This window comes from Pseudophryne corroboree, chromosome 9 (assembly GCF_028390025.1).
Source record: "Pseudophryne corroboree isolate aPseCor3 chromosome 9, aPseCor3.hap2, whole genome shotgun sequence".
Classification (NCBI taxonomy): Eukaryota; Metazoa; Chordata; class Amphibia; order Anura; family Myobatrachidae; genus Pseudophryne; species Pseudophryne corroboree.
The window spans coordinates 479,960,707-479,981,239 of record NC_086452.1 but is presented as its reverse complement, the minus strand read 5'-3'; the positions used below and the strand labels follow the sequence as shown (position 1 = coordinate 479,981,239).

At 48.5% G+C, this 20,533-nt stretch overlaps 1 protein-coding gene and 1 long non-coding RNA gene across 3 annotated transcripts in view; one reads left to right on the top strand and one right to left on the bottom strand.

The window, feature by feature from the left end:
- The window catches only part of RNF123 (ring finger protein 123), a 265,837-nt gene extending 258,716 nt beyond the window's left edge, over positions 1–7,121 (bottom strand). Inside the window, exons 1-3 of one of the 2 annotated variants that reach the window (XM_063941450.1) lie at positions 7,058–7,121; positions 3,744–3,838; positions 2,200–2,284 (exon numbers count right to left, since the gene is read on the bottom strand). In XM_063941450.1, the coding sequence (XP_063797520.1) occupies positions 2,200–2,284; positions 3,744–3,825 (167 nt within the window). In that variant the 5' untranslated portion in view covers positions 3,826–3,838; positions 7,058–7,121. Of the gene's footprint in view, positions 1–2,199; positions 2,285–3,743; positions 3,839–6,455; positions 6,565–7,057 lie in introns of those variants that run through there. The other variant, XM_063941449.1, reaches the window with a different exon arrangement.
- On the top strand, positions 6,675–19,332 carry LOC134958696 (uncharacterized). The gene is made up of 2 exons (XR_010187096.1): positions 6,675–6,900; positions 17,117–19,332. It is a non-coding gene; the product is annotated as an uncharacterized LOC134958696 (long non-coding RNA).
- Positions 19,333–20,533: the final 1,201 nt, after the last annotated feature.

Below are 20,533 nucleotides of genomic sequence, written 5' to 3'. Positions count from 1 at the left end.
GTAACAGTACAGGGAGAGCAGCAGTGATGTACACAGTAACAGGACCGGGATAGAGGCAGTGATGTACACAGTAACAATACAGGGGGAGCGGCAGTGATGTACACAGTCACAGTACAGGGAGAGCGTCAGTGATGTACACAGTCACAGTACAGGGAGAGCGTCAGTGATGTACACAGTAACAGTACAGGGAGAGCGTCAGTGATGTACACATTAACAGTACAGGGAGAGCGGCAGTGATGTACACAGTAACAGTACAGGGAGAGCGGCAGTGATGTACACAGTAACAGTACAGGGAGAGCGGCAGTGATGTACACAGTAACAGTACAGGGAGAGCACCAGTGATGTACACAGTAACAGTACAGGGAGAGCGGCAGTGATGTACACAGTCACAGTACAGGGAGAGCGGCAGTGATGTACACAGTAACAGTACAGGGAGAGCGGCAGTGATGTACACAGTCACAATACAGTGAGAGCGGCAGTGATGTACACAGTAACAGTACAGGGAGAGCGGCAGTGATGTACACAGTAACAGTACAGGGAGAGCGGCAGTGATGTACACAGTAACAGTACAGGGAGAGCGGCAGTGATGTACACAGTAACAGTACAGGGAGAGCAGCAGTGATGTACACAGTAACAGTACAGGGAGAGCACCAGTGATGTACACAGTAACAGTACAGGGAGAGCGCCAGTGATGTACACAGTCACAGTACAGGGAGAGCGGCAGTGATGTACACAGTAACAGTACAGGGAGAGCAGCAGTGATGTACACAGTCACAATACAGTGAGAGCGGCAGTGATGTACACAGTAACAGTACAGGGAGAGCGGCAGTGATGTACACAGTAACAGTACAGGGAGAGCGGCAGTGATGTACACAGTAACAGTACAGGGAGAGCGGCAGTGATGTACACAGTAACAGTACAGGGAGAGCGGCAGTGATGTACACAGTAACCGTACAGGGAGAGCGGCAGTGATGTACACAGTAACAGTACAGGGAGAGCGGCAGTGATGTACACAGTAACAGTACAGGGAGAGCGGCAGTGATGTACACAGTAACAGTACAGGGAGAGCATCAGTGATGTACACAGTCACAGTACAGGGAGAGCGCCAGTGATGTACACAGTAACAGTACAGGGAGAGCAGCAGTGATGTACACAGTAACAGTACAGGGAGAGCGGCAGTGATGTACACAGTAACAGTACAGGGAGAGCGGCAGTGATGTACACAGTAACAGTACAGGGAGAGCGGCAGTGATGTACACAGTAACAGTACAGGGAGAGCGGCAGTGATGTACACAGTAACAGTACAGGGAGAGCGGCAGTGATGTACACAGTAACCGTACAGGGAGAGCGGCAGTGATGTACACAGTAACAGTACAGGGAGAGCGGCAGTGATGTACACAGTAACAGTACAGGGAGAGCGGCAGTGATGTACACAGTAACAGTACAGGGAGAGCGTCAGTGATGTACACAGTCACAGTACAGGGAGAGCGCCAGTGATGTACACAGTAACAGTACAGGGAGAGCAGCAGTGATGTACACAGTAACAGTACAGGGAGAGCGGCAGTGATGTACACAGTAACAGTACAGGGAGAGCGGCAGTGATGTACACAGTAACAGTACAGGGAGAGCGGCAGTGATGTACACAGTCACAGTACAGGGAGAGTGCCAGTGATGTACACAGTAACAATACAGGGGGAGCGGCAGTGATGTACACAGTCACAGTACAGGGAGAGCGTCAGTGATGTACACAGTCACAGTACAGGGAGAGCGTCAGTGATGTACACAGTAACAGTACAGGGAGAGCGGCAGTGATGTACACAGTAACCGTACAGGGAGAGCGGCAGTGATGTACACAGTCACAGTACAGGGAGAGCGGCAGTGATGTACACAGTAACAGTACAGGGAGAGCGGCAGTGATGTAGACAGTAACCGTACAGGGAGAGCGGCAGTGATGTACACAGTCACAGTACAGGGAGAGCGGCAGTGATGTACACAGTAACAGTACAGGGATAGCCATAAGCCTATAGTGAGGGTGAAGGTGAGAGGGACGGTATTTATGGCGGTTTGTTCCTGGCATGGGTAACAGATTTCCCACCTCCCTTTACTCCTTGTGTGGTCATTGGTCAGAGCAGAGGGGCTGGGATTGCTCAGCAATGTGATTCCATTCCATGCACAGCAAATATCAGACTAATACGGTACCGGGAAGTAGCGGCATGCTGCGCTCCGTCACTGCCCGGGAATATTCTGTGCAGATACTGACTGAGAAGTCGGTCATTCACGATGCCTGAAACAGAGAAGAAATATACAATACAACATCATCATAAATATCCTCTCCCACTATTATTGTATGACGAGGTTCTTATACGTCAGCAGCCGCTCTGATCAGATCCCCAGCACAGGATCCAAAGCACCAAACATTGGGGGTAATACAGACCGCATACATGCAGCGGCAGCGATCGCAGTCTGAAATACTTTGGGGAGTGCGCACGCGTAGCGTCTTACTGGTGTGATCGCCTCTGCCTGACGGTGGGGCGTGCATACGTTGGCGGGGTGCGGTCCGGACAATGGAGGCGTATCTGGACCGTTGGGGGGAGGGCGGGCCGCAGCGGCTGCGTGACGTCACAGAGTGCAGGAGCTGCGCTGCCAGGGAGCTACTCGCCAGGTACAAAAGCATCGCCGCCATGCAATGCTTTTGTACGTGTGTGGGCAGTAGGGCCTGACACGTGGGGCGAACTAGCCCTGTGCTGGGCGTACACCCGCATGTCTGTGTGCCTGATCGTAGCTGTGCTACATTTATCTCATCTAAGATTAACTCTGAACTGGACCCCACGTGTTCTACTGGATTCAACTTAGACAACCAAGGGGCCAACGCATCACGCCAAACTCAGTGGAACGCTCCTCCAGCCACAGACTAGCGGCTACGGACCTGCGCTTGGCGTACTGCCCTGGTGAAAGAGGCCACTCCCACATGACTGATGGCATGACATGAGCGGATGCCGGCCAGTGATGTCCGCAGCTGACACCCCACAGCATAACAGAGCCAATGTCACCTTGGACTGACCCTTGCCGGTGTGTGGCATCTATCGCCTCAAGGGGTTTTCACCACATGTGTAATTGTCCATCTGCCCAAAATAGCTGCAAGTGCTGCTGCTGAGAGCGAAACCTGTGTATGCCCAGCTGAAAGCGCACTGCTTAAATCACAGGCTCAGTCCACCTAACCGACCTGCGGGCTACTATCCAGGTCCATACTTGGTAAGCAATAGAGCCTGTAGGTCCATATAAAAATGGCACCACTTCAGCGCTCCAGTGGCGATTTTAGACATGTGGGTCGGGGTCTCCAGCCACACCTACGTGACCTCAGAGAGGTCACAGTCTCTAGAACAGGAGGCTTGCGCTCATGGATAGACGGAGATTGTGGCACTTCTCTACCTGACAATACGGTACAGAACCACCAACATAACAGTCACCGAGACGCAGAGAATACGGGGAATGGTTCTATTACCTCCTTGTGTGTGGCCGGGACTGTAACCAGCAGGGAAATGACAGTGTGCTTATGGGAAGAAAATCCTTCATGACAGGGAATAGAGAATGTGAAGGATAAAATGATGAGAGACAGGAAGGAGGACAATATCGGTCATTACTGTGCCTCGGTCCTCAGGGAGGGTGCTGTGCCATGTCTGTGCGCCTCACAGCCCGCTCACCATGTCCGTATCCACCTGACCCAATGCATAGACCTGAATTACCTGTAACTTTCGTCTTCTCTGGCTCAATGGACAGTCGGTAATTTCTCCTCATCAAAGATGTGCCGGATCCTCTGGACGCCATGACCACGAGGACACTGTAATACAGAGACTCACAGTCACTGCGCTGACCTTCCCAGCTGAGCCTATATACACACTGACTGCATCACTGGGGATCCCTCACACCTACTGTGCCACTAGTGATCCCTCACACTGACTGTGCCACTGGTGATCCCTCACACCCACTGCGTCACTGGTGATCCCTCACACCCACTGCACCACTGGTGATCCCTCACACCCACTGCGCCACTGGTGATCCCTCACACGGACTGTGCCACTGGTGATCCCTCACACGGACTGTGCCACTGGTGATCCCTCACACGGACTGTGCCACTGGTGATCCCTCACACCTACTGCGCCACTAGTGCTCCCTCACACCCACTGCGCCACTGGTGATCCCTCACACCCACTGCGCCACTAGTGCTCCCTCACACCCACTGTGCCACTGGTGCTCCCTCACACTCACTGCGTCACTGGTGATCCCTCACACCTACTGCGCCACTAGTGCTCCCTCACACCCACTGCGCCACTAGTGCTCCCTCACACCCACTGCGCCACTAGTGCTCCCTCACACCCACTGCGCCACTAGTGCTCCCTCACACCCCCTGCATCACTGGTGATCCCTCTCACCCACTGCGCCACTGGTGATCCCTCACACCCACTGCGCCACTGGTGATCCCTCACACCTACTGTGCCACTAGTGCTCCCTCACACTCACTGCGTCACTTGTAATCCCTCACACCCACTGCCCCTACTTGTGATCCCTCACACCCACTGCACCACTGGTGCTCCCTCACACCCACTGCGCCATTAGTGCTCCCTCACACCCACTGCACCACTAGTGCTCCCTCACACCCACTGTGCCACTAGTGCTCCCTCACACCCACTGCGCCACTAGTGTTCCCTCACACTCACTACGTCACTGGTGATCCCTCACACCCACTGCACCACTGGTGATCCCTCACACCCACTGCGCCACTGGTGATTCCCTCACACCTACTGTGCCACTAGTGCTCCCTCACACTCACTGCGTCACTTGTAAGCCCTCACACCCACTGCACCACTTGTGATCCCTCACACCCACTGCACCACTGGTGCTCCCTCACACCCACTGCGCCATTAGTGCTCCCTCACACCCACTGCGCCACTAGTGCTCCCTCACACCCACTGCGCCACTGGTGATCCCTCACACCCACTGTGCCACCGGTGATCCCTCACACCCATGCACCACTTGTGATCCCTCACACCCACTGCGCCACTAGTGCTCCCTCACACCCACTGCGCCACTGGTGCTCCCTCACACCCACTACGCCACCGGTGTTCCATCACACCTACTGTGTCAATATTGCTCCCTCACACCCACTGCGCCACTAGGGCTCCCTCACACTCACTGTGCCACTAGTGATCCCTCACACTGACTGTGCCACTAGTGATCCCTCACTCACTGTGCCATTAGTGATCCCTCACACCCACTGCGCCACTGGTGATCCCTCACACCCACTGCGCCACTGGTGATCCCTCACACTCATTGTGTCACTAGTGATTTCTCACACCAACTGTGCCACTGGTGATCCCTCACACCCACTGCACCACTAGTGATCCCTCACACCCACTGCGCCACTGGTGATCCCTCACAACTACTGTGCCACTGGTGATCCCACACACTCACTGTGTCACTAGTGATCCCTCACACCAACTGTGCCACTAGTGATCCCTCACACCAACTGTGCCACTAGTGATCCCTCACACCCACTGCGCCACTGGTGATCCCTCACACTAACTGTGCCACTAGTGATCCCTCACACTAACTGTGCCACTAGTGATCCCTCACACCCACTGCACCACTGGTGATCCCTCACACCCACTGAGCCACTGGTGATCCCTCACACCCACTGCGCCACTGGTGATCCCTCACACTCATTGTGTCACTAGTGATTTCTCACACCAACTGTGCCACTGGTGATCCCTCACACCTACTGTGCCACTAGTGATCCCTCACACCCACTGCGCCACTAGTGACCCCTCACACCCACTGCGCCACTGGTGATCCCTCACACTCACTGTGTCACTAGTGATTTCTCACACCCACTGCGCCACTAGTGCTCCCTTACACTCACTATACCACTAGTGATCCCTTACACCCACTGCGCCACTAGTGATCCCTCACACCCACTGCGCCACTAGTGCTCCCTTACACTCACTGTACCACTAGTGATCCCTTACACCTACTGCGCCACTAGTGATCCCTCATACCCTCTGTGCCACTAGTGATCCCTCACACCCACTACGCCACAAGTGCTCCCTCACACCCACTGCGCCACAGGTGATCCCTCACACCCACTGCGACACTGGTGATCGCACTAGTGATAAGTCAAGCGCGATAGACATATATATATATATCACTAGTGATGACACAAGCAGGCACTGTATGTATATATATATATATATATATATATATATATATATATATAGATAGATAGATAGATATATATACATATATATATATATATATATAGATATATATATAAAAAACAGCAGATATCACACAGCCTGACAGTAGCAGCAGTTATATTACTGCTGAGGAGGATAATTTGAGGGGGGGAGTGTGTGGAGCCGGCGGGTGTACCTCCCGCCTCCCCCCGGGTCACCACTCACCCTGTCCCGGGTCAGTCTATGCTCTGCTCTCCAGATGAAGCTCCTCCCCCTCCACTCTGACTCCGCCTCCTGCCGTCTCCCTCTTCCTGTGTTTACCGTTACTTTTTTTTTCAACACTCTTTATTAGCCTTGTTCGGAAACAGTACTCCTTGTCAATAAAGATTTTTTAATGCAACAGAAAAAAAGGTGACTAACAGATCGGCGGCCTGTGCGTCACACGGAATGGAACTAGCAATCCCAGCATGCAACTCTGGGCTACTCTGTGTGATCGGGCCGCAAGGCCTGCTGGGAACTGTAGTTCTGTAACACTGTGAGGACACCCCTGTATACCAGGCACGCTGCTGGGGCTTGTAGTACACCACCTGCTTTCTGGCACTTTCCTGGTGCACATGGTGCATATCTATCAATATTATGCGGCAGGAGATCTCCCCATTCCTGTAGGCAGGTGAGCTATACCTTCATGCGGTCTCTCCGCTTTGGGGTACTGTACAGATGGCTCCCCCACCCATTAATGTCCGATTGTCACCTGCATATACGCGGCCTGCTGACCGATTGGCGTCCCAACTCGCAAGTGATTGCAGTACGTATCAGCGGTCGCTTACCAGAGGCTGCATGCAAATCACCACAGGACTCCGGAGAGCTGCACAAGTGTGACTTTACTCGCACTATGGCTGCAGAGGCACTTCCTGTATAACAAACACTTCCTGTAACATTGTCCTGGAGTTTAGACCTAGTTATTCTCCAGACCTGGTGACAGAGTAAGGCGTTAGTGATGAGGCCGGTGGCTGAATAGGCTCACTGTGCGGCAAGGGCGTGGGACTGTCCCGCACTCCAGTAGGCGCTTATTCAGGGGACTGGCACCCTCAGCCAGGGACAGGTGAGGTGGAGTTGTTGCCTCACACACCCCTAGGTGGCGTCTCAGTCAGATTGCGCCTCATAGCTGTTGGGCCTGTTGGAATATCCCTGCACCAGTGGTTCCCAAATGCGGTCCTCAAGACACTCCAACAGTCCAGGTTTTAAGTATAGCCATGCTCAAGCACAGATGACTTAATTAGCAGCTCAGCCACTTTGATTATGCCATGTGTGCACAAGCTAGTGTAGTCTTAAAACCTGGACTGTTGGGGTTCCTTGAGGAACGCATTTGGGGACCCCCTGCCTTGCACAATCCCGAATCTGTCAAACCTGACAAGGATCTGAGTGCGGATGGTCTGCCTAGGTACAGCGGTCCTAAATGATGGCTTGTTTTATGATGAGTGGCTTTAAAACACAACCTGGAACGTTGTAGAGCATCTTGCACATTGTTTTCAACTTGTGGTCTAGGTTTGAACTTAGCTTTGGGAATGATGGTGCAGGTGGACCTGGACAGAAGGTGTTGAGCAGGACAGAGAGGTCCACCTCTCTGAGTATTTCTTAAATTAAGGAGCAGCATAAAAATGTCAGAACCATCTCTATAATGTTTGTCTAGTGTTTTTCAGGATGCCCTGTACTTCTTGCTAGTCTGTTGGACTGGGGCGATATGTACTATTTGCCAGACGGCGGTATTGTAACCGCAACCCAGACTGTGGATAGTAATAGGAAACCCGCTCAATGTCAGCAGCCATAATGGGCTAAAACAGGGTATCCTTAGCCTGCCATTTAGTGGCCTCATGCCCGGGGTGCCCCTGGTGGGCTTACTTAACTTAGAAACCTTGAAGAGCATAAGGTATCACAAAACACTGACCACGAAGGAGGATGTCATCTGAGAGGAATAATTCATCGCAAAACGCGAGAAAGACTTGAGGTCATAAAACAGTTCCCTGGAGGAATAAGGGCAGGACAATTTGAGACAACCGTTAGCACAGGTCATCCCTGAGTGTGTCATCATGGAGTTTCTCCATGCTCTTGGAGGAGATGACATTAAACTACATCACATCCAGGTCCTTTCCACATTTGTACACCACATCCAGGTGGTACCTGATAATGTCGATTTTATATTAAAACATAAAGCTATACCTTTAAACACACTTTTACCATGGAGCCGCTGCGGCCGCTAGACTTAATATGCACTATACGTACCTTTTACGCTATTTGCGCAAATGAGTCCCGTACCATGCACGGACTCTGCGTACAAACGCCGCGCTGATGGTACAAAGCACTCGCAGCGCGTACACACCCAATTAATACGCTTTTAAACCTTATACAGTTAGGCAATGCAATACACTTTAAACCAGAGGTTCTCAAACTCGGTCCTCGGGAGCCCACACAGTGCATGTTTTGCAGGTAACCCAGCAGGTGCACAGGTGTATTCATTACTCACTGACACATTTTAAAAGGTCCACAGGTGGAGCTAATTATTTCACTTGCGATTCTGTGAGGAGACCTGCAAAACATGCACTGTGTGGACCCCCGAGGACCGAGTTTGAGAACCTCTGCTTTAAACCTTAGCAGGGAAAAGAGGACACAACACCGATTTGTAGTTAATCACTGGGTTCCGACACCACAGAGTAATATTTCTGAAAGGGGGTTAACAATACAAATTATGCACTACACTACAACAGAGTAAATGGCTACAGTTAATGTACATACGTGAGAATATTCACGTGCGCTTCCCGGTCCGGTCCTCCGCTATCAGGTTGATAGCGTTGAGAGTCTTGTGCCCGGCCAGGCTGCAACAGGCTTTATTTATACAATTCTTCCAAAAGCAATACAATGGATACTGTAATCCCTTTGTCCATTGGACACAGGAATGCACTTTTACAGTACAGGAGAGGTCATAGGTTGATTTGAAAAGGTGGGCGATGTCTTTCTCAACTGATCTTGTGGGTGGTCTCCTCTGGGTTCCCGCCGCATACATAATATACAGTAAATACAGTTTATATCTATATTCTGCACCTAACTATCCGCAGGAACATGCGATCTTCCGCAAACCAACACCGGAATGTTACCCTTAAAATACCCTACAGCTGGATACCAAACACCACCTTATAACCTTAGTCTGTCCCCTCCTATCCTGTAAAGGTGAATCCCTTTGTCCTGGAATCATTTAAACTGTTGATACTTTCTGATGTGGTGCAGGGGGACTATGTGTACAATGTGCACTATTTGGATTAAATATGTAATGTTTTGATAGCTCTCCATGCGTTCACAAACTCTGCCGTAAATACCCATACCACGTGCAGGACCGCGGGAGCGACCATACGCAAATTGCGGATATGTGTACGCACGGCAGGACCAGTGCACGCGCAGCGGGCATGTGTGTGTAGTTTGTACGTGATGTGTGCTCTGTAATATTTCTCTGACGTCCTAGTGGATGCTGGGTACTCCGTAAGGACCATGGGTATAGACGGGCTCCGCAGGAGACTGGGCACTCTTAAAAGAAAGATTAGGTACTATATCTGGTGTGCACTGGCTCCTCCCTCTATGCCACTCCTCCAGACCCCAGTTAGTATCTGTGCCCGGCCAGAGCTGGATGCACCCTAGGGGCTCTCCTGAGCTTCCTAGAAAAGAAAGTATTTGTTAGGTTTTTTATTTTCAGTGAGATCTGCTGGCAACAGACTCACTGCTACGTGGGACTGAGGGGAGAGAAGCGAACCTACCTGCTTGCAGCTAGCTTGGGCTTCTAAGGCTACTGGACACCATTAGCTCCAGAGGGATCGAACACAGGCCCAGTCCTCGGTCGTCCGGTCCCGGAGCCGCGCCGCCGTCCCCCTTGCAGAGCCAGAAGAACGAAGAGAAGTTGAAAATCGGTGGCTGAAGACTCCGGTCTTCATTAAGGTAGCGCACAGCACTGCAGCTGTGCGCCATTGCTCCCTTAGCACACCACACACGCCGGTCACTGATGGGTGCAGGGCGCTGGGGGGGGGGGGGGGGGGTGCCCTGGGCAGCAATTAGATTACATTACTTGGCGAAAAGCACATAATACAGTCTGATAAACTGTATATGTGCATTAACCCCCGCCATTAAAGTACATAAAAGGACAGAAGCCCGCCGCTAAGGGGGCCGGGCCTTCTTCCTCAGCACACCGGCGCCATTTTCTCTTCACAGCTCAGCTGGAAGGAAGCTCCCCAGGCTCTCCCCTGCAGTATCCTGGTACACAAAGGGTAAAAAAGAGAGGGGGGGCACATAAATTTAGGCGCAAAACTGTGTATATAAGCTGCTATAGGGGAAAAATCACTCAGTATAGTGTACATCCCTGTATTATATAGCGCTGTGGTGTGTGCTGGCATACTCTCTCTCTGTCTCTCCAAAGGACCTGGTGGGGGAACTGTCTTCAAATAGAGCTTCCCCTGTGTGTGTGGTGTGTCGGTACGCGTGTGTCGACATGTCTGAGGTAAAAGGCTCCTCTAAGGAGGTGATAGAGCGGATAAGTGTGTGGGAGGGTGTCTCCGTCAACAACGCCGACACCTGTTTGGATATGTGTAAGTGCTGAGGTAAAATTATTGCACAAAAGGTTAGGGAACAGAAAGGAAATCTACCCTGGTCTGTCCCTATGTCACAGAGTCCTTCAGAGTCTCTCTATGTTCACTATCCAAAATAACAAAGTATCGACACGGAGTTTAACTCCACTGTCGACTACGATAATGCAAAGTTACAGCCAAGAGGGCTAAAAGATATTCAATATATGATTATTGGAATAAAAGATGATTTGCATATCACTGATGACTCATCTGTCCCTGACACGAGAGTACACATGTTAAGGGGAAGAATGCTGAGGTAAATTTCCCTCCTCTCATGAGGAAAAAGAGCGGGAATCTCCAGACAAGAGACGGCAGCTTCCCACAAGAGAATTCTCAGGCTGTATCCTTTCCCCACTAGGGCCAGGATGTGTTGAGAATCTTCCCCTTGGGTGTCCTGTTTGCACTAGCTATTCTCAGGGATCCTGCAGATAGTGTGCACATTCTAGTATACTACCCAGACCGGCGATTGTGTCGGCATGGGTTTATAGCGCTGTGGCAGCGTGGACAGGTACCTTATCAGCAGAGATTGAGACCCTAGTATGCATATAAATATTTTAAGTTGCTGTCTTAAGTGATAGATATATAATTATAAAGCATGCCCAAAGGGACATGAGTATACTGGGTCCTAGAGACAAAAGCTATGTCGATTTCTGCTTGACGTGTCCTGTAGAATATACATTGGACAGATGATGCCAACTTAAGAGGCATATGGAAGGCTGAGGATTGTGTGGAGAAAGGTTCTCGGGCCTGGTCTCCACAGTTATAGCTGGTAATTCTGATATTTTGCCTTATATTCCTGCACAGCCTAGGAAAGCACGACATTATTAAATGCAGCTTTTCGAATAAAGAAACAAGAAAGTCTGAGGTGCGTCCTTTCTTCTCAGAGCCGGGGGCAGAGGAAAGAAGCTGTACAACACAGCTAGTCCCCAGGAACAGAAGTCCTCCCCGGCCTCTACAAAAATCCACCGCATGTCGCTGGGGCTCCACAGGCGGAGCTAGGCCCGGTGGGGACACGCCTTCGTAAGTTCAGCCACAAGTGGGTTCACTCCCTGTTAGATCCCTGGGCAATAGAAATTGTATCGCAGGGATACAGGCTGGACTGTAAGAAGATGCCCCCTCACCGAGGACCCGGCGGGCTTCCCCCCAAGAGAGGGAGCCAGTGTTAACTGCAATTCGTAAATTGTATCTTCAACAGGTGGTCGTCAAGGGTCCCCTCCTTCAACAAGAGGGTGTTATTATTCGACCATGTTATAATCCCGAAACCAGACGGCTCGGTTAGAACCATATTGAATTAAAATCCCTCAACATATACCTGAAAAGGTTCAGGTTCAAGATGGAATCGCTAAGAGCGGTCATTGCATGCCTGAAATGAATCGGGACATAAGGGATGCATACCTTCGTGTCCCCATTTAGCCACCTCATCAGGCGTACCTCAGAATTGCGGTACGGGATTGTCATTACCAATTTCACCAAGGTAATGGCAGATATGATGGTGCTCCTGCGGAAGCAAGGTGTCACTATTATCACATACTTGGATGATCTCCTCATAAAAGCGAGATCAAGAGAGCAGTTGCTGGACAGCGTATCACCTTCTCTGGAAGTGAAACGGCAACACGACTGGATTCTATATATTCCAAAGTCGCAGTTGGTTCCTACAGCTCATCTGCCTCGCCTAGGCATGATCCTAGACACAGACCAGAAGAGGGTTTATCTCCCGATAGTGAGAGCTCAGGAGCTCATGACACTGGTCAGGAATCCATTGAAAACCAAAACAGGTGTCAGTGCATCACTGTACTCGAGTCCTGGGAAGGATGATGGCATCATACGAGGCCATCCCCTTCGGCTGGTTCCATGCAAGGACAATGGAACTTACTGGACAAGTGGTCCGGATCACATCTTCAGATGCATCGGTTAATCACCCTATCCCCCAGGGCCAGGGTGTCTCTCCTGTGGTGGCTGCGGAGTGCTCACCTTCTCGAGGGCCGCAGATTCAGCATTCAGGACTGGGTCTTGGTGACCACTGAAGGGTTACCTCTTCTGTCTTTGTACATATTACTTTTTATATGATCAGTTTTGTTATGGTGGTTACAGTGTAAAAGTGAATATTTCTACCTCCCTAATGAAGGGTTAAAACATGCTTTATGAACTCTTATGTGTTTGCAATGGATGCGTGCTGCCCTGTGTTAGATGCCTTTGTCTCTCATACAGATACCAGGCTTGTGTGGGTCTGGCATCCAAGGTCAGCTCTATACTAGATGAAACCTGCTTTTTCTACTTCTGTGTGTTACTAAAAGATCCTTTGTTAAGTTCCGTCTGATGCAACGTATATAACATCTGCCTAGCAACTGCTATATCCAATTATGTTATGTCAAGTATTAACCACCCCTACGTACCCCACCCAGGCACCTACCCCTAAGCCAATGAGCCCTTTTACACTTATCAGTTACACCCTTATGTGTTCTCTTGTTATACCAATGTTAAACATTCAATAAAACAGTGTGAATTCTTACTGCTTGTGTTGTGCATGTACCTTGTGGCTAAGAGTTTACACTCCAGACGTCTAAGAGGCCATCACATCGAGGGTTAAGAATATAAGGGCAAATCCTTTCAGCTGGGGGCTACGTCCGCGATTCAGTGATCGTCCCTGAATGGTAAAAATAGAGAATTTATTGTCTGTCTTTGCCATACAGGATTGCGGTCATACACTGAAGCTGAATCCGTGTCAGTGTTCCGGGAACACGTGACAAGGTAATATTTAAGTCCGGGACTTAATATTACGAAGTTTTATGTAAAAGCATAAAACAGGTATCAGGGATACCATAGAATCTTTAATGTCTGGGACTTAAAGAATACGTCTGAGAAAGGACCCGGGGTCCAAGCGCAATTCTCCAAAGACGTCAGTATCTGGGATACTTAAAAAAAACATAGACCTGGGGTCTATACGTAACGTAGAGAATACCCCGATTTGATCGCCTATATATTTTTGTATGTTGTAGTGAGATAAGTTCTTATATTTGGTCCAGACGGCTGGTAAGTTTTCGTCTGCCAGATATCTTCACTCAAACACTTTTCTTGCTTCCTGTTTAAAACGCTGTATTTTTCTGACATCTTGTACGAAGGTAAGCGTACCCGTCAAAAGATTTCATGTTCTCACTATACAGATAATATTGTGATATTGTCAATGACTAATTAACTGGTTAAGCTGATGCATGTATAAGTAGAGTGTTGTATATTTTAGATAATTTTCTTTTAAAAGTTGTACTGTTGATTTATATTACTGTCTGACAATGGGCTCTAGTCAGAGTAAAGAACTGCATATCCCCCGCCCCTCCCTGGTGAGACATGCAAGATGTATGTTGCCCGTAACTCTACCTCAGAGTATTATTTAGTTAACCCATGGGTGGATAATTTAGCGGGATGGACAGAGAAAGCAGGACAGGACCCATTCCTACGGGAAGGCAGTAATTACCTTTTCTATATGGAGATTTAAGAAAAAATGTCAGTTCCCAACAGCACAGAAGCGAGGCTGCAGAGAGATCCCTCTCGCCTCCCCCCTTTGCATTCCAATGTATCCTGCGCTCAGAGACACAAATCTCTTGGCAGCAGTAACCCTTTCACACTAGATGGGATTGCCTCCAGCTCCACTGCTGGAGGGTGCGTCCACTAGCTCTATCCCTAGCACCAATAACCCAGAGTTTAGATAATAGTAAAACACTGTCCCAAGCCCACTATTACCCTCGATGGCTGTATATCTTATTTGCGCAAAGCTTGCAAAGGACGCAGCTATACACATATGAAGGAAGTCTTTAAAGCCTGTGCTTTTTGCCTGTCGCTGTAGCTTGTAAACAGAAACCTTCATAGTCTGTTACTGCGTTTTGGAAAAGGTTTAAGGACTGCTGGACAGATGACGCTGGCTTACCTTTGCTTAACTCAGAAAGCTTACTCACTTCCCCACTCACTCATAACTATCAGAACTCCAGACGCTTTGACAGACAGAACCAACCCCGCAGTCAGGGAAGATTCCAAAGACCCCGCGCACTGACGGGGCCCGGAGGAGGGTATCCCAGCCTTTATTCAACTCTCCCGTCATAGTAAAGATTCACCTCTGCTGCCACTTATTATAAATGGAAGTAAAATTCCCTTTTTAGTGGACAGCGGTGCAACAACCAGTGTTTTGTGTTCTGACTTATGCAGTATCCCCTCTCACCAGAAAAGATAGAAGGTCTCCGCCCCGTGATACAGCAATTCTTACAACAGGGTATTCTCAGACATATTGTATCACCATACTGTACTCCTGTGAACCCTGTTGCCAAAGCTGATGGTAGTATAAGATTTGTACAGAATCTCAGAGCGATCAATCAGCCAATTGTCCCGATTGCACCAATTGTTCCAGATGTAAACTCACTCATTTCTGCAATCCCTGCAGATGCTGCGTTCTCTGTAATTGATTTGAAGAATGCTTTTTTTTCAGCATACCTGTAGATTCACAGACACAATTACTTTTGCCTTTTCTTTTGAGGGTAAACAACTTACCTGGTGCAGATTATTGACGCACCTGTTGTCTCCAGGCCACATTGAGGCCCTGGCAACCTCACCATGGTTCAGTCCTGCTACAGTATGCAGATGATCTGCTGCTCTGTAGTAAAACTGAGGAGGCCTGCCGAGAGGATGGTGTTTCATTACTAAACTGGCTTTGTGAATGTGGACACAAGGTGTCCAAAATAAAAATGCAATGGTGTAAAAAGCATGTTGATTACTTAGGTTTTGTGCTCACTCAGGGAGAGAGGAAAGTCAGTCCACAAACGCATACAGTCTGTATTGGGCCTGGTCACCCCAACTACCCAGAGGGAACTACTGTCCTTCCTGGGTATGGTAAATTACTGCAGACAGTGGATATCTGATTGCTCTTATTATGATAACATTTTGAGACAAGCCACACTGAAGGACAAACCTAAAACTGTACAATGGTCACAAGAAATGTTAACTGCATATGAAAGTTTAAAATGTATGTTGATAAAAAGTCCGGCACTTGGCCTCCCCAGTTATGTGCTACCTTTCCATCTATATGCAAGGGACAATTGTAAAACCATGGCGGGGGTGCTCACACAGTTTCATGGAGGGAAGTTGCGCCCCGTGGCATTTTTTTTCAAAGTCATGCCAGTGTCTGTGCAAGGTATGCCTGCCTGCCTCAGGGCTTTGGCAGCCTGTGCAATGGTTGCAGAAATGGCCACTACCCTCACTTTAGGCCACATCACAGTACTCCACACCACACATGATGTCCTGGCAATACTTAAAGGCTTACACACAGCACATGTCAGCACAACGCCTTAGTGGATATGAAGTACTCCTTTTGAGTAACCCCACCCTTACCATTAAATACACTGCTGGTTCTTCTGGCCCTGCACCCATTCTCAATGCCCTTTTAGGCTTGAAAGGTCCCGAGGATGAACCACCCGACCTACATGACTGTGCTGCTTCTATTGAAGCTGAAACTTCTCCCAGACTTGACATGTCTCCCGTTCCCATACCAGGCGCAGACGTAGTTTTTGTTGACGGCTCATGTAGTAGGCCCAATGACAATACATACCAGGCTGGCTATGCCATTGTCACCCTCCCTGATACTGTGTTGGAAACCCTACCAATACCTTATCAGTCCGCGCAAGCTGCAGAACTCATTGCACTCACTAGAGCATGTCCCTCCCTTTACAACGTCCATCTGCTCACTCAACTTCAAGCTGCTGCGACTAATACTGATCTCTCCGACTGGACTTACCCAATTCTGCAGAAAAAATCCTAAATCAGGATTAATCTGCAAAGAGGGGAAACCCTGTATACCCCAGTCCAGTGCCCCTTTGCTCGTTGCCCAGTGCCGTGGTGTTGGTCACCGTGGTGAAGCCACAACACTCCTCCTACTAACCAATGATTTTTATGTTACTAATGCCAAATCACTTGTGGACCAGTATGTTAGCAGATGCATCACTTGCCTCAGGAACAACCCTAATAAAGCTAAACACCAGCATCTTGAATACCCCACAGAAAACTCTAGGTTACTCCCCATTTGAAATACTAATGGGCAGGCCTTTTCCTACACCCTGGGCTAAGAAACCACTAGTAATACAGGAAGGAGATCTAGAACTCATCAGAGAAGAGTATGTCAGGTCCCTGATAACAAAACTGAATGAAATTGAACATGAGGTTGTTTGTAAAAACCCTTTGAATCCACAGGAACCTACACACCCCTTTAAAGTCAGAGACAGAGTCGTGGTGAAGGTGCTCCCCAGGAACAAGAGCCCAGGAGACTTCACCTATGGTCCAGAGACAGAGGTCGTAGCAGTTACCCGGACAGCAGTCCTGACAGAGGAAAGTCCTACCTGGACCCATGCATCCCGAGTAAAAAAAGGTTCCTAGACCAGACCTAGAGAGGGAAGCAAGTGATTCCAGTGAGGTACGAACCGGGGCAGACAGCCCTGACCTCCCACCTAGCGAAGAAAGAAGAACAGAAGAAGATGAGGAACCTGTCCCCTATCTTTATCCTGGGGACTATCTCGATAGCCCTACTGGCCCTTATTCACCTCACAATATGTGAAGTCGACATCACACAAACAAATGGGATCCCCACCTTGTGGTACAATTCCTCCAATACACACGTAGCCACATACATCCTTGATTATTTCATGTTCCCTAAACTTGCTGACAACAAACATTTCATACAGCAGAAAAGGAAATCAGGAATGTCTGAGACAGTATATATTTGTGTTACTGACGAATGGTACTATGACATTAGATATTATGGATCTAATTGTAATTCCTGGGAAGCTGTGGGGTGGAATACAGGAGCAGATTGGAAATATGGCCCATCATTTGCAAAAAATAGATATAGCAAATATCCCCAAAACAAACCTTTAAAGCCCCATATTGCCACTTCTAAAGATATGGTGGCTATTACTAACCCTACCTTTGAAGACACCCTAGCTATTGAAACTGGTTTCCCTGACATTAATTTTGGTTAGAATGGATGAAGTATAGTGCTAACAAACACAATAAAAGCAACTGTTATGTCTGTGGCAAATCTAGGCCCCACCTAGGTACAGTGCCCCTTAATATACCCCTAGAACAAGAAAATTGTTTTTTTTTTTCAGCCTTTTTAATGATCACCGATGACCCCACTCCTCCCTCTAATACTCCTGTTAATCGAAAGAAAAGAGCACTCCCAGGAGGTAGCTTTGACCCCCACGTATACATTGATGCTATAGGGGTCCCAAGAGGTGTTCCAAATGAGTTCAAAGCTAGAGATGAGGTGGCTGCGGGTTTTGAGTCATTGTTCCCTATAGTAACTGTAAATAAAAACGTAGCCTGGATTAATTATATATATTATAATCAACAAAGATTTGTTAATGATACCAAAGATGCTCTTAAAGGTATAGCTGAACAGCTAGAAGCCACTTCCCAAATGACATTCCAAAATAGAATGGCCCTTGACATGATCCTAGCAGAAAAAGGCGGTACATGTGTTTACATTAGTAAGGTGGAAGGCTGTTGTACATATATTCCTGACAACACTGGTCCCAATGGTAAGGTTACTTTAGCCATAAACAAGTTAGAAACCTTATCCATAGAACTTAAGAAAAATTCAGGTATTGATAACCCATGGAGCCAATATTTTGGGTGGTTTGAAAATTGGAAACAGGCTCTTGTGCAAATAAGCATATTTATACTCATAACTTTAATTCTTTTAGGCATTATAGTTTATTGTATAATTCCCTGTGGAAAGAAACTTACCTCCAAAGGCATTGATAAGGCCCTGATGTATTATGATATAACCACCAGTCCTGTCACCTCCTCTGATAGTGAGGGACCCGACGATTATGTCCAATATCTCAAGAACTGGAGAAACAAGAAAGGAGCCTCACTCAAGAATCATGTCATATAATAATCATGATTCTAAGAGGGGATTGAAGGGTTACCTCTTCTGTCTTTGTACATATTACTTTTTATATGATCAGTTTTGTTATGGTGGTTACAGTGTAAAAGTGAATATTTCTACCTCCCTAATGAAGGGTTAAAACATGCTTTATGAACTCTTATGTGTTTGCAATGGATGCGTGCTGCCCTGTGTTAGATGCCTTTGTCTCTCATACAGATACCAGGCTTGTGTGGGTCTGGCATCCAAGGTCAGCTCTATACTAGATGAAACCTGCTTTTTCTACTTCTGTGTGTTACTAAAAGATCCTTTGTTAAGTTCCGTCTGATGCAACGTATATAACATCTGCCTAGCAACTGCTATATCCAATTATGTTATGTCAAGTATTAACCACCCCTACGTACCCCACCCAGGCACCTACCCCTAAGCCAATGAGCCCTTTTACACTTATCAGTTACACCCTTATGTGTTCTCTTGTTATACCAATGTTAAACATTCAATAAAACAGTGTGAATTCTTACTGCTTGTGTTGTGCATGTACCTTGTGGCTAAGAGTTTACACTCCAGACGTCTAAGAGGCCATCACATCGAGGGTTAAGAATATAAGGGCAAATCCTTTCAACCACGGATGCAAGCCTCCGAGGGTGGGGGGCAGTTACACAGGGAAGAAAATTCCAAGGTTTGTGGTCAAGCCAACAGACTTGCCTTCACATCAATATCCTGGAACTAAGGGCCATATACAACGCCCTAAGTCAAGCGGAGTTCCTTCTTCGCGACCAACCGGTTCTGATCCAGTCAGACCTCAGGGGCTCATGTAAACCGCCAGGGCGGCACAAGGAGCAGGGTGGCGAGGGTAGAAGCCACCAGAATTCTTCGCTGGGCGGAGAATCAAGTAAGCGCACTGTCAGCAGTGTTCATTCCGGGAGTGGACACGACCTCCACCCGGGAAAGTGGTGACTTCATCAGGAAGTCTTCACGCAGTTTTGCAAATTGATGGAAACTGCCTCAGGTGGACTACATGGCGTCCCACCTCAATAAAAAGATAAAAAAGGTTTTACGCTGGGTTAAGGGACTCTCAGGCGATAGCTGTGGTCGCACTAGTAACACCGTGGGTGTTCCAGTCGGTCTATATATTCCCTCCTCTTCCTCTCAGACCCAAGGGCTGAGAATTGTAATAAACGGAGGAGTGTGAACAATATTCTTTGTTCCGGATTGGCCAAGAAGGACTCGGTACCCGGAACTGCAAGAAATGCTCTCAGAGGACCCATGGCCTCTGCCTCTCAGTCAGGACATGTTGCAACAGGGACCCTGTCTGATCCAAGACTTACCGCGGCTGCGTTGGACGGCATGGCGGTTGAACGCCGGATCCTAGCGGAAAAGGGCATTCCGGATGCAGTTATTCCTACGCTGATAAAGGCTAGGAAAGACGTGACAGCAAGACTTTTTCACTGTATATGGCGAAAATAGGTTGCTTGGTGTGTGGCCGGGAAGGCCCTACAGAGGAATTCCAGGGGGGTCGATTCCTGCACTTCCTACAGTCAGGAGTGACTATGGGCCTAAAATTAGGATCCATAAAGGCCAAGATTTCGGCCCTATCCCTTTTTCTCTCAAAAAGAACTGGCTTCACTGCCTGAAGTTCGGTACGTTGTTACAGGGGTGCTGCATATTCAGCCCCTTTTGTGCCTCCAGTGGCACCTTGGGATCTTAACGTGTGTTGGATT